Raw genomic sequence first — 15,088 nt, forward strand, 5'->3', positions numbered from 1 at the left:
TGAGTAGCAATCCATCGTTTCCGTAATATTGTTAATATCATGCTGCTTAGGCAACAAACAAATCAAACCCTTTGAAGAAACATTTATAACAGGCAGGTTTATTTTTTAACAACCACTTCACACCTAACACAACATGCAATATCCCTTCGTATAAGGTCACTATTTTCAGCACATATAGATCAACCAATAAAATATTTCATAGCTGCTTAGCAAAATATGCACAGGATTATGAAATTAAATGTGACAGTTTCAAACTGCCTACACTGTTCTGTTATACTTTGCTTCTTCTGATAAACTGGAAAGAAAATGGTGCCATATTCACATTATGAACTACCACTCCACTGCAGAAAGATTTTGTACAAGTCATACATACAGAATTAGGGAACTTCACAGACCTAGTATAGATTCAATTTATACAAAAATGGCTCTGAGCACTATGGGACTCAACTGCTGAGGTCATTAGTCCCCTAGAACTTAGAACTACTTAAACCTAACTAACCTAAGGACATCACAAACATCCATGCCCGAGGCAGGATTCGAACCTGCGACCGTTGCGGTCTTGCGGCTCCAGACTGCAGCGCCTTTAACCGCACGGCCACTTCGGCCGGCTCAATTTATACAACCACCAATTAACTCTCGAACAGGCTCTTATGGGTGGAAAGATATCTGATAATTTGGCAGCAGAACCATTCCACTTTTTAAAACATGCCACTATTGAATGAGTGGCTGACATTCAGGAAGCAAAATTTCTAATACCACGAACAGAAATACCAAAAGAGAAAAGTACTTTCGGTTTTAATCAAGAGTTCTGCAAACTTTGTTTCCTTGACGTGAGGAATGGCCAGTCATTTTCTTTCTTATATTTTCAGTTTTCTCAATTGATTTTTCTCCTTTCAAACAATTACTATTAATACTCAGTGGCTAAGAGCTTTTATAACTAAATTAACTAAGATAATAGTATGTCCTCTACATCATATACGACACTGCATTTACACAGACATCTATATCCAGAAAGCCTTTGGCGGGCAGATCAAAGAGCAGTAAGAGCTGTGGGAGGTCTCCCTGCTGTCTACAGATAATAATCCTAAACAATGTGGAAGTTTCAGAAATTGACACACACATTAATATTCTACATATAAATGAACACTGCCACTTCACCACTGTTATGAAGTACTGAAGGGTTGTGTAATAGTGGATTGGATGTCAATATTTTAACACTGTGACTTTCATGATACAATTTAGAGAGAGAGAGAGAGAGAGAGAGAGAGAGAGAGAGAGAGAGAGCATATTTCCATACCCTGAGCTTAAAAAATTATTGAATACACTGACAGCAGGAATGTCCACTCACAAAAAATTGATCTTTTATGCTTTTCCACCAATTACACTTTCTGAACAACATTACGACATAAAAATTTCAACGGTTCTCCCAATATATAGCAAAGGCCTACAATACATTTCCAAGTACCTGCAGTCCTGGTATCTGGGCAGCAGTGGAAGGTACGTAATATTCAACTCTTGCAACATCCGTCTGTGTAGTTCCAACTTGTACAGGTCCTTGGGACATAACTGAGATGGCTTCATCCATTTGGGTTGCTGAATACTGTTGTCCTTGAGCTGCAGTCTGGCTACTTGGCACCGGAAGTTTAAGATCCTCACGATCACTGGAACTAGCTGCAGCACCAGCAGCCAATGCTGCAGCTAGGAGAAATAATAGGTTTCATTTGTTAAAAAGGAACTAATTATACAACTGAAATTATGTGGATCTAATATCAAGCCCACATGACATCATTCATGAACTTTTTCAGAATTAAATTCATCAGCGACATGCTTAAACGGCATTGGTTAATCCCAATGTCAATCAAAAAATGGGAAGCGATTCAAATAGGCTTAAAATGACAAAAGAAACTTATGAAAAAAAAATATCAGAAATCCAATTCTCTCTCTCTCTCTCTCTCTGTGTGTGTGTGTGTGTGTGTGTGTGTGTGTGTGTGTGTGTGTGTGTGTGTGTCACTAAGTGTAAATCACTGTGCATAAAAACAAATTACTGATAGCAAAGGTTAACGCAGAGGACTGTAGTGTAAATGGTCAGTATGTTGTTCCATTTTTTGCTATCAAAGAGGATTATGAGTGTAACCGAACAAACAACATTATACTGAGAGACAGCATTTATGGTTCACGGAACAAGAAAAGAACTACACATCATCTCTGAATAACTAATGGGACTAATGCTAGATAACCTTGAAAACCATAAATGCATTTAAGAAAACCCTCCCTGATATCAAAGACATTTCCAATTAGTGCCTCATCCATATTCTCATGAGTTATTACAGTATAGTAAATGCTGAGAGAAGCTTAAATTCCACAACTAGCTAGCTAGCCAGCCAGCCTTGGGAACATGCTGAAAATTATGTCACTCATAACAAGTGAACATCTGCATACTTCTTAGGATCCAAATTCCCAATCAATAAAAGCTAAGAAGTACTCACACACTCCTTATGTAACTGATATGTAAAAAGAAAAAATATTGTGTTTGTGTTTGTTTGTGTGTCTATCGACCTGCCAGCGCTTTCGTTCATTAAGTCACATCATCTTTGTTGTTAGATATATATATATATATATGTATATATATTTTTAAACCCCAAGTCTAAAACCAAGAACTTTTATTATCTAAATTTGTTCCAAAATCTACATTGTAATTACAATGCCACTGCTACTTGGGTATGCCTGAACCATCTGATTTTAAATTTATGATGATAGTTTCACAGCTTACATCTATCTTCACCACCCTTCCCGAAGCTTTTCAGCATGCCACATACAGCTTGTCTACACTGAAGGGGAAATGTCTATTGTTTCATGCAGTAAATTCAGTGTTTGCTATCTCGAATGTTTTGTTTGTTTCTGCCACATAGGCCTTAACGTGTGCCCAAATTAATTCAGTCAGAGTATACTGACATTGGTAGGTGGGTAAGTGCAAAACTGCACTACCAAAGTCACATGCCAGTAGATCAAGGTCATATGTTTCGTCATTTGAGTCGTATAAATTAATGAGCTTCAGCAGTTTGGCATGAATCTGGTTTGTACTGTGGAGAATATATTTAGTTTCAAGCCTGCGCATAATATCTGCTTTCCTGGTGTTTGCACTTGGTGCTTTCCCTATAAGAGCTGTTGTTCATTACAATGGCCAACTTCAGAGCAAGTTCATTGAACCACTTCTCGAAAGTGACAGTATTCACTTCCAAATGGCAGTCACAGCTGTTTTTCTTATAGCTGAATACAAGTTTGCTCTAAGTAACAAAACCAGAAGAATAATTATCCGAAGCTTACCAGAGAACATTTTCCTACAGGAACTTTAAAAGCACTAGTCTCATCATTCATTTCAAAAAGTTTTCCTGAAACAATTCTGTTTCACTCATGTTTCATCTAGGTAATACACTACCAAACCACAATGTTCTCTTTTTTCGTACATCACTCTCAGGAACGTGGCACGTGCTGCAGCTATATCACTTCTTTCCATTAAAAACTTTCTTCCATCATTATTTTTAACATAACTGAAACCAACGCATCTTAAAATTCTTTGCATTGACAAAGCACTACCTTTGAGGGCAATTTTCTCACACATAATTATAGTAAGTTTTTGTGACATCAGATATTCACAATTTATATCCACTTACATCCATTTCAAACAACAAGCGCACCTTAAAACACCACTGTCAAAAGTGTATGGTTTCTTGTGATTTTGATGCTTTCCAGGTGACAAAACTATCTGTTCATGGTGTTTCTACAGCTCTAACACCTTAATAGTGGACTTCCGGGTGTCCTGGTGATTGGTTGTTTCCACTTTATGTACAACATTTTGACAACTGATCCAGCTGTCTTCTACAGGTGCTGCGATTTTTGCTGTTGTGTGTACTTGCTGCCTACATTCCAACCAAACTGAGCTATTGCTGGTCTCATGCATAGCCAAGTTCAATTCCCAACATTCATACTACACCCTTTGATGCTCTTGTTTTTTAGAACTCACTTTTTTGTTTTTTAAATGACCACCTTAATAACATTGTCCCAGAAAATTGGCATTTGTAACACTATACTGGTCTCCCGGCATTTCATCTCATGATGGTATTCAATGCTCTGCAACAACTGATTTGCTTAGTAGTTTTAGTCATGTATATTTAAGTTCCTTGCAGCTCTCCTCGCTGTTCCAATTTTCTGCCCTGTGTGACATATGCCACATTCACAAAGAATACTATTTATCTTAGCTGAAGGGAGAAAATTGTATGTAACGTCTACTTATTTCCTGCTGGATGGAAAATAATATGAACAAATGAATAGCATGACGATAGGTACTCCATTATCACCTGTCATAGTGAACCTATACACGGAAAAGCTTGAAGCAAATGTGCTATAACCCACCAAGATGAAATCAATGAGTTCCAATCAGTAAATGGACGACGCATTTGTGGTGCGGCCCATGGAGTAGAACAGTTTCAGGAGTCCTTGTAACAAAATTCATGATGGAACTTTAAAAATATGGCCGAATACTGTTCCTTTGCGTGTCAGTTAAGAGAAGAATGGATGCATCCCTGGGTCATAGAGGTCAATTGGGTTAGGGTTTCTATATACACTATCTCCACACCTCAAGCCATCACCGTCCGCCACAAAGAAATTTGGTGCTGAAGACTCTAGGCCCTGGAGCTGTAATATTTTCAAACAAGGAGAGCACCAACAAAGAATTGTAACACCTATGAATATCATTCTGAAGGAATGGGTTATCATCACATCATCAAACTGAACGGGTGGGTAATGCAATCATAATCAAGCTTGCCTCAGAAACACCTTTAGACAGACCAAGGAAGAGAATCCAGGAATCACTTATTTACTTTATGCTAGCCCAATACCCAGAAATATCAGTAGAAAAGATAAGTAGACTCCTAAAGAAGCATGACACCCATTATATTTTGCTCTCTTCAGTTAAGATAAAAAGTATTCTTTGTTAGTTAATGATGATCTAGGTCTCCGAAAGCTGGGTAGGTATTGCATTCTATCCAACTGTGGCATGTCTTACATGGTGCTGACTATCAGAACAGTTGAGGAGACGCAAAGACCATGAACAACACATCTGACTAAAACAACAACAAAAAACCAGTTGTTACCCAGCACTGCCTCAAACACTATCACGAAACAAAATATGACGAGACCAGTATTATGGAGCAAATGTAAAGTTCTTGGGACACCATAATTGAGAAGCTATCGAAATAAAAGTTATCACAAAATTTAATAGGGGCAGTGGTTTTAAATTAAACAACACTTGGGGTCCAACACTCACTCTATTAAAATCTTGCTGGACATACCATCCACTAGAATTTGAAGATGCTGAGAGAATTCACGTTTCACAGAATATCAGTTCGAGCTCTGAAAAACGGAACAGCATCAAAGGGAGTAGTGAGTGTTGGAAATCTAATACAGCTGTAAACAGCAGCATGAGACCAACCAAAGTTGACAGTCTGGAAGTAATACACACATCAAGTACACACAACAGAAAAACTAAGAGCATCGGAAGAAGATGGATGTGTTGATAATTGAAATATTGTGCATAATAAAGAAAAAAAACTCGGCAGAACACCCAGAGGCAAACTTAATGAACTGCACTGAGAAAACCTGACAGATCACATGAGATACACTTTTTTACAATTTGCTGTTCAGTTCTCCTGACAACATGACGTGCTTCTGTAGTCCGTTCTTGTGTCTTCAAAATGTGAACAATAGGAGTCTCACTTTTGGATTCATATTTGAAAGACTTATGAATATGGTATGCAATCCTGTTCGTTTGCTTGTGAAGTACTTTATGTTTATCGCAGTCACCCGACTTATTTATTTGTTGAATCGCACTAGCCCATTTACAGGAACACACTCACAGCTATAGTACTACAAGAAAATAACAACAACAGCTGAAATGAATAATTAAGTCACTCTGTGAATGAAACTGCATTGTCGCAAAGTACAGCAACAGCGCAACCCGTGTGAGAGATTCTCGCTGTGTATGAGTAACTCACAGGTAGCCGCTTGAAAAGGGAATGAATCTTATTGACCGCTGGCAGTTAATAGAGTGGAATGCATAGAACAGATGAAAATTTAGCTGCCCTTGTATGTGACTGATTTTATCGATAGCGAGCTGATGTGCAGATTGTGGTGTATTGATACTAAAATACTTTCATATCCTCACTTCTTGCTGGTATTTGTCATTTAATTCCTCGAAGTGGGAACCTAATGGCTGACAGAGCTCTTCGACAATGACTTTCAAGGCATATGCCATGATTATTCCAAGAATCGCATAAAGAATTTCAATGATGTGCAGTATACAGTTCATTCTTTAAAGCTATCTGAACTGATCACTGTGCCGACTGCAATTGAAAATGGAGAAAACCAAGTTTAATGCTATAATTAAATATTTTTAGCATGGTACAGCAGTCAGCAAACTGTAAAATGTAATTATATTAAATTTCAGCCTCCAGTTGCATAAGCTAAGAAACTTTACCTAGGTTTCGGCTATAATAATGTAGCCTTCTTCAGAAATGTCACACGCCAGATATTGGCCTTGTCAAACTTACATGTTTGTACAAGAGTACATAGTCTTAAGACATTGTGACATTTCTGAAGAAGGCTGAAATTTAATATAATTAGCTATTATTAAACATTTTCATTTTAAGGGTTGGACTGCAACACAAATCAAAACAGAAATGGATGAAGATCACGTTGACTCTGCACTATCACTGAAGGCCATTTACTGTCCCCTTAATGTGGTCGAACAAGCACTGAATAGGAAGTGCGCTCTGGCCATCCAATTGAGGTCGCCACAAAGAAAATCATTGACAAAATCCACGATATGGTAATACCAGACCACAGAACAAACATTCGAAATTTCTGAGACGGAGCAGCTGCATAACATCCTGCGTGAATAATCAGCTACATGAACAAGATGTGTGCGAGGTGGGTACCATGACTGCTCGGTCGCCCAACAGTGCCAACTGGCACAACATTTCAACACAATGTCTGGTAATGCTTAATAATGATCTGCAAGAGTTTTTGAACTGATTTGTGACTGTTTATGAAACCTGGACCCATCACTACACATAGGGGAGAATCAAAATGGCAGTGAAAACATTGGACAAAGGCTAGTGAAAGTGTACCAAACAAGGCAAGACCATTTTCACAGCTGATTAGGTGATGGCCACCATTTTTTTGCAATTCCCAAGGTATAATCTTCATACATTACTTGGAAAAAGAAAGAACCATAACGTTCATTGTTAAATTGTTAGAAACTTGCACTGATAGGAAAAGATGATGATGATTATTATTATTATTATTATTATTATTATTATTATTATTATTATTAGCGTTTTAGGGTGCACAACAGCGAGGTTATCAGCGCCCGTTCCCAAAAGTTCAATTCAGAGCCGAATTGTGAGAGAATTGGTATTGTTCAAAGTGCAAGATGGGACACAGCACATCAAAACAGGGAGATAAAACTAAAATAAAATAGCAGTACAAACAGGGAAAAATAATTAACGGTGGCTGAGTGACCACTTACAAATAATGGGTGACCAAACCACGGGACAGCACACTAAGACGTCAATCCCAATAGTTTGGGAAGAAGGCCAGACATCACACAAAAACGTAAAACTCTAGCAACACTCGCCTCATTATTAGTTAAAAGAGAGGGTAGGTCTGGTGGGAAACGGAAATCGTCCCTCAAACCCGCATATAAAACACACTCAGTTAAAATGTGTCGTATCAACAGCTGTGTCCCACATGTCTGACACGTTGGTGGCTCCTCACGACGTAACAGAAAACCATGTGTCAAAGGACAATGTCCTATTCGAAGCCGTGTAAGGGCTACTTCCTCAGCGCGTCGGTGGCGGAAGGAGGTGAGCCATGGTCGGACAGAATCCTTCACCGCTCGCAACTTATTATCCCTCACGTCCAGCCACTGAGCCTCCCACCAACGCATGACCTTCCGAGTCACGAAAGACGTAATGGCCTGCAGGGGGACGGAACAGCGAGCAGGAGGTGGGATGGAGCAAGCCTCCTTGGCAGCCGCCTCTGCAAGTTCATTGCCAGGAATCCCTACGTGCCCTGGAACCCAGCAGCACGTAGCCCTGATAGGAAAAAAGAACAGGTTGGCAAGCAGAGAAGTGCTCTTTCACCAGGATAATACCACCCTCCTACACATCAGCAATAACAGTAGTTAAAGTGCATTAATTGGGCTTCGTATTGGTGTCTCATTCACCCTACTCACTAGATTTAGCTCCATGTGGCTTCTTCCTGTTCCCTAACTTGAAACTTTGACATGCTGGGAAGAAATTTTCATCAAATGAGGAACTGATAGTTGCAGTCAACGAGTATTTTGCAGAAGTTTATATAATCTATTTTTCTGATGTTATGAAAGAGCTGGAGCATAACAGAACCAAGTGTATATCCCTCAACAGAGACTGAAGAAATAAGATGAGTTGTTTACGAAACAAACTTTTTTTTTCCTTCTTCTTTGCCCTCTTATCAAACCATCGTTTTATTACTTTGTGAGGTACAGGAAAATACCTTACCAGAAAACACCTGTAAATATGAGGCTGGTTTGATTAAGTCTGGTAAAAAAGCAAGAAAAAATGTTTATGAAACAGACAACTCACTTTACTTCCCTACATAATCTCCTTTGAGGAATACGTACTTGGTCCAGTGATCCTCTGGCTTTTTCACCCCACTGGAAAAAATAGGTTCTGTCAAACTCTGCAAAATACTCATTGACTGCAACTACCAGTTACTCATTTGATGAAACTTTCTTCCCAGCAAACCAAAGTTTCAAGTTATGGAACAAGAAATAGTCATTGGCGCTATGTCTGGTGAATAGGGTTTAAGAGTGCAGGATGTTCCATTATCTTTGTGAAAGAGCACTTTTTCCATGCCAACCTTAGTCTTTTTTCAGCCAAAACAAGTTTCTAAGAAAACAACAATGAAGCAAAATAGGGTCCCATATATGGTTCTGCCTTTTTCCAAATAATCTGTATGCATTATTCCTCGAGAATCCCAAAAAACAGTGGCCATTAGCTTACCGCCTTTGTCCACTGTTTTGACTCTGGTGTTTAAGGATGTATCCTGGTTTCATCAACAGTCTCAAATCGTCACAAAAAGTCTTGTGCATTACGATTAAATATCGCCAAACACCACGCTGAAATGTTGGGCCGACTGCACTTTTGGTCAACCGTGACTAATCGCGGCACCCACTTCGCACACAGCTTTTTTGTAGCCAGTTCTCTATGCACGATTTCGTGCACTTGGTCAGCAAGGCGATTAAGTCTCAGAAAACTTACGAAGTTTTGATCTGTGGTCTTGTATTATCACACTATGGACTGTCACTGGTTTCTTTGTCATGTCCTCAAATGGACAGCCAAAGTGCACTTCATTTTTGGGGCTTGTCCAACCACTTTTAAATTCATTAATCCACAAATAAATGGTCTTCAATTAAGGTGCAGAGTTCAAGTGAACTTTATCCAATTCTGTTTTGATGTGTGGGGCAGTCCAACTCTTCAAATGAAAATGTTTAATAACAGCACAGAATTCAGGTTTCTTCATTTTCGATTACAGTTGACACACTGATCAGTTCAGATGGTATCAAGAATGAACTGTACACTGTAAATTGTTAAAATTCTCTATATTATCTTTGGAATAATCAAGCTTACCAACCATGAAGGCACAACAAAAATGTTCCATTCTTTCACAGAAATTTACCAGACTTAACACAAAGAAAGTGTAGTGGCTGCAACAGCAGTTACCTAGCTAGCTTCCTTGCTTGTTTTGTTGGCAATTTTCAGTGAGCTGTGATGTCAAAGCACACACCTTTTCTGTAGGAACATGAGAACATGGTGACCCTTTGACTCATCTTAAAAGTTATGTTAAAGAAAGGCAAACATACAGGGTGTCCAGAAAAGGACTCCCTGATTTCAAAATTAAATATCTCGAGAACAGAGATCGATAGAGGAATGCAGTAAACGGTATGTTCATTGTGAAAGCTGTAAGAAGTTTATACAGCAGTTTGAAATAATAGTTACAAACGCTGCTAACAGATGGCGCTGTAATCGCCATACGTAATGCCTAGTATGAATAGTGATCCGAAGCCCAGAGCGATCAGTTCCACTATTGGAACGTGAAAGGAGGTTAGCGTACCAAAGGAAGAGATTAAAACCATGTGCTCCATTGAACAACGCGTTTTTCTGGTGCTAGAGTACCACAGGTTAGAAGAGAGTCCTACGGCAACAAGGCGAAGTTTTCAAGCACGATTTAATGTTCCAAAAGTACCCGATGCGAAAACCATTCGTATGCTCTTCGCAAAATTTCAACAAATAGGCAGCGTAACTGATGATCTAGTGGGGCATGTTGGCCGCAAGCAAACCGCAGTTACGCCTGAAAATATCGCCACAATTTCTGGAATTATTTAGCGAAATCCAATGTCATCCATCTGTAGTATTGCATCTGAGACTGGTTTGAAGCGTTCCAGCATGCAGAAAATACTAAGAGCCTACACATGTTTCCATTCAAAATTCAAACGCACCAGGCCATACCCGTACGAGCTGTGCAACAAAGGGTTGCCTTTGCTTATCAGATGAATGATTGATAGTGAAGGATTTGATGTTGGCTGCATCTGGTTTACAGATGAAGCACACTTACTCCTGAATGGATACATGAATAAGCAGAACTGGTGATTTTGGGGTTCCGAAAAGCCATATTGGTGTGAAGCGGAACCCCTGTATTCTCCTAAAGTTACTGTGTGGGCTGCAGTATGCAGCAGAGGCATTATTGGCCCTTTTTTCATTCGAGAAACGGTCACTGGTGCACATTACGTTGCAATTTTGGAACAATTTGTCGCCACACAACAAGCGTTAGAGGATCGACCAGGTACTGAATGGGTTATGCAAGATGAAGCCTGGCCACATGGGACCGAACAAGTGTTTCGCTTTCTTGAGGAATACTTCGGGAATCGAGTCATTGCTTTGGAATATCCCAAATTTACTGGTGCAGGCATGGATTGGCCTCCATATTCGCCGGATTTGACTCCCTGTGACTTTTTTTGTGGGGCATAGTGAAAGACATGGTCTACCCGAAGCATCCCGCCACGCTGGACGAGCTTGAATCCGTGATCTCTGTGGCATGTGAATCCATTTCGGTTGAGACACTACGAAATGTGATGGCGAATTTCATTCTTCGTTTGCGCCACCTCTGTAGTGCCAATGGTGAACATTTTGAAAACATTGTGATGTGATTGTTTGCAAAGATTGTTTTCATATGATTATTTCACTTATGTATGCTGATATGAGCTGTACAGCGTACAGTGCCATCTGTTAGCAGCTTTTGTAACTTATTTCAAACTGCTGTATAAACTTCTTACAGCTTTCACAATAAACATACCGTTTACTGCATTCCTCTATCGATCTTTGTTTTCGAGATATTTAATTTTGAAATCAGGGAGTCCTTTTCTGGACACCCTGTATGTTTATAGTTTTTGTAGACTTAGAGAAGCCTTTCCGAATGTTGATTTGTATACAATCCTGAAGATTCTAAAGGTAGCAGAGGTTTTTTTTAAAAAACAGCAGCACCCAGGAGTGAAACATTATCTGCACATTTAACAGAAACCAGAATGTAAGGAAAAGAGTCAAAGGGCACGAAAGGGAAGCAGCAAGAATGAAGTGAGGCACGGTTTTAGACAGAGAAACTTTTTAACATCTAAAATTAATTCAAGTGTTAGAAAACCTTTTCTGAAGGTGTCTGACTGCAATGTAGCTTCGTACGGAAATGAAACATGAACAATAAGAATTTCGAACAAGAAGAATTGTGGTGCTATAGAAGAATCTCTTGACATTAGTTGAGTGGATTGAATAACTAATGAGGTGGTACTGAACAGAATTAGGAAAAAAGAAATTTTGCAGTACACCTTGGCTAAAACAAAGGCTTAGTTGATAGAACACATTCTGAGGCATTGAAAAATTGTCAATTTGGTACTACAGGCAAGTATATGAGTTAAAAATTGTAGAGGGAGACCAAGGGATGAATTAAGTAAGCAGGTTCATATGGATATATGTCACTGTAGTTATTTGCAGGTGATGAGGTTTGCACAGAATAAACAGACACAGAGAGCCTGCATGAAAGCAGTCTTCAGACAGAAGATCATGATGACAAAACAATACATGCAAAGCTGCATTATTTATTCTGTTGCATGCAGTAAGGTAACAGCTGTGTCCCTGAGATTGCCCAACTCCGCTTTTTTCTTTAAGTGAGTTATGTAATATACAATATAAACCTATTTGCACCAAAAAGGTAATTTTTACATGGAAACCATAAGTAATCAATCAGTTTCACTGATCTCTGACATTTATACCTAAACTAGCAATGTAATTGGACACTGACCCCTAACAAAATAATTTTGGCCTAGTACTGGCCATTAACGAGTGCTGTTACGTCTAACAAGAAGACTAAAACAGCGGCAACCCTCACCATTTTGATACTACCTGAGTGACATGTCACTGTGGGATCACATTTATCCTCCTCACAGATAAGTACCCATATTATAACCCTTCTGAAGTCTTAACCACATACAATGTTGACTGCACAGTCTCATCAGTAATCACTACCTACAATATACCTCCTCAAATACAGCAAGCATTTCTATGTTAACACAACCCACGACACTTCGTCTCTACACGAATTGCAGTTCCACCCTTCGCACCACTAATGTTCACACAAAATCTTCATACATTTGTTTTCTTGTTTCAGAAATAAATTAATGGCTTATTGCTATGAAGGTTGTAGATAAGCCTTTATTTATCACTGGGTCCCCACCCACCACAACCTCAAATTTCTAAAAGATTGTTACTCAAAATTTTAAGAAACATTACAAACCTTGTTTTTCATCTCGTTAAATGTAATGTAAGCGCATTTTTTTCAATTTAAGCCACTAGTCTAGAGGTCTTAATCTGTTCAATGTAAATAACAAAATAAAACAAACCTTGAAAATGAATGTAATACCTCAATTTACTTTTTATTTAGAATATATCATACTATTAATATAATTCAGATCCATCACTTTAGATTAATTTATGAACAATCATAAAAAGCCAATAGATTCTAAGCATAATTAAAAATCCTCCTTTCCTTTCCACGGGAGAGACCGCAGAGAATTAATTTGGATGGTTGAAGCTACTGACATCAGAAAGCCAGCTCTGCCCCATTACTTCATTATGTTGTGGTATGTGATGTCATAAATTTAATAGTGGCATTACACTAGAACACTGAAGTATTTATTTTGCTTCTATATTGTTTTAAGGCATGAAGGTGGTTGTGACAGATTGACATGTAGTGTAGTGGTGACCGAGACAGTGAAGCCAAGAAATGTGATGTCATGCGAACGATTAATTCTAGTAATGGTAGATGTCATTCATATTTAATTTCTATGAATGGTTTATGTCTGCCATTCTGATAATGTCACATGTCAAAGTGGATGAGTAGCACTGGCAGGTTCACTATTTCCAAAGAATCTAGCCTATCAATAAAATTTGCTATCTTCCCTAATGTGAGTTATAAATCCACAGCAATTTTTCACGTAATACCTCGCTCCACAGGAAATTTCAGGATGAAGTTCTGCCGGGAAGCTAATAGTAGTACCTTTTATCAACTAGCATAGAAATAACAAACCAGTAGTGCAACAGATTTTCTGTAATTTAAGATAGTTGGTTCTGTTGATAAGAGAGTAATTACAAGCTTCCGTTAACAATTTCTCGACAGTAATATTATCGAACTTTCACATATGAACATTAGTATTTAAATAATTCTCTAGACTGTAAACAGCAAACTAAGTTCTGCTTTACGTGAATTACAAGAAACTACTAAAAAAGTTTACGAATTACACTCATTTCTTAGAAACAATGTTACACATAAAGAAACTGAATTATTACCTATGTCAACAGCATCAATGCTGAAGCTCTGCAGTGTTTGGGTGACATCATTAATAGCATCATCATCAATTTCAAGCCTAGATTCATCAGACTTTGAGGCCTTATCCACTATTGCAAGTGCTTCTTCTGCAGCTGCAGCAAATATTGGACAATGCTGCTGTTGGTCCGACAACAAACCAGACAGATCTGTGTGCTCCATACCGGGTTGTGGCAGTATCTGTAAATTAAAATAAACTGTCATTTGAACCTGTAGTTGCAGTATTTTATTGAACATGTTAAAAGAGTTAGCATTAAGTGAAATTTTTGTAATACCAAATTACACCTTTAACCAACAATCTGTTTCTACATACATACTATGGTTCAATAAAACATTTACAGTTTATATTTCCTTACCTGTTGTTGTAAGGTACGTAGCTGTTGCTGATGCTTTTGTTGCAACACCTGGTTTAGTTGCTGGGGAGTTGTTGGCACCATGCCAGGATCTAACTGTGTCAACTGCACCATTACATGAGGTGACAACAATGAGGTTGGTTGCAGACTGTTCTTCAATACGGTGTGTGGCGATAGTGGCCGCTGCGGCTGCTGCTGCTGCTGTGACTGCTGCTGCTGTTGTGACTGCTGCTGCTGCTGCTGCTGCTGCTCATGCAGTGCTTGTTCAGCCTGACAACATTTTAGAATTGTTCGATATATGTAAAATTGTGTCTTAACAGATGGAATACTTCATCAAAAACTCAAATGAGAATGTAGGACATAAAATTTGGCCCAAATGCCGTTTATGTTTATGTAACTGAACAAATAAATTTTAATATCTATAAAAATACACAGTCTGGAACATGGATGTTAGCAGCAACTGCAAGTACTTTCACTTGATAAAATGAACAGCCAACCAGTTGCCAGAAGTTTAAATAAACAAACTTGACTTAGGTTTCGAGACTACCAGTATCATCATCTGAAGCATATGCCATGATCTAAAAAATTATAACAAAGTCAAATAATAATTTTTAGCTAACAATTATGGTGTAAAGTAACAAATTCCCAATTGGAAAATGAAATCGCCACCTATACTGGTTACATTAAAACATGATACACGGATCAAT

At 38.5% G+C, this 15,088-nt stretch overlaps 1 protein-coding gene across 1 annotated transcript in view; it reads right to left on the reverse strand.

The window, feature by feature from the left end:
* LOC126253159 (ankyrin repeat and KH domain-containing protein 1) overlaps positions 1–15,088 on the reverse strand; it is a 241,908-nt gene that overhangs the window by 119,673 nt on the left and 107,147 nt on the right. Inside the window, exons 19-21 of the mRNA XM_049954320.1 lie at positions 14,385–14,651; positions 13,992–14,208; positions 1,466–1,698 (exon numbers count right to left, since the gene is read on the reverse strand). Of these exons, the coding sequence (XP_049810277.1) occupies positions 1,466–1,698; positions 13,992–14,208; positions 14,385–14,651 (717 nt within the window). The remainder of the gene's footprint in view (positions 1–1,465; positions 1,699–13,991; positions 14,209–14,384; positions 14,652–15,088) is intronic.

The sequence above is a fragment of the Schistocerca nitens genome, chromosome 1 (assembly GCF_023898315.1).
Source record: "Schistocerca nitens isolate TAMUIC-IGC-003100 chromosome 1, iqSchNite1.1, whole genome shotgun sequence".
Lineage (NCBI taxonomy): Eukaryota > Metazoa > Arthropoda > Insecta > Orthoptera > Acrididae > Schistocerca > Schistocerca nitens.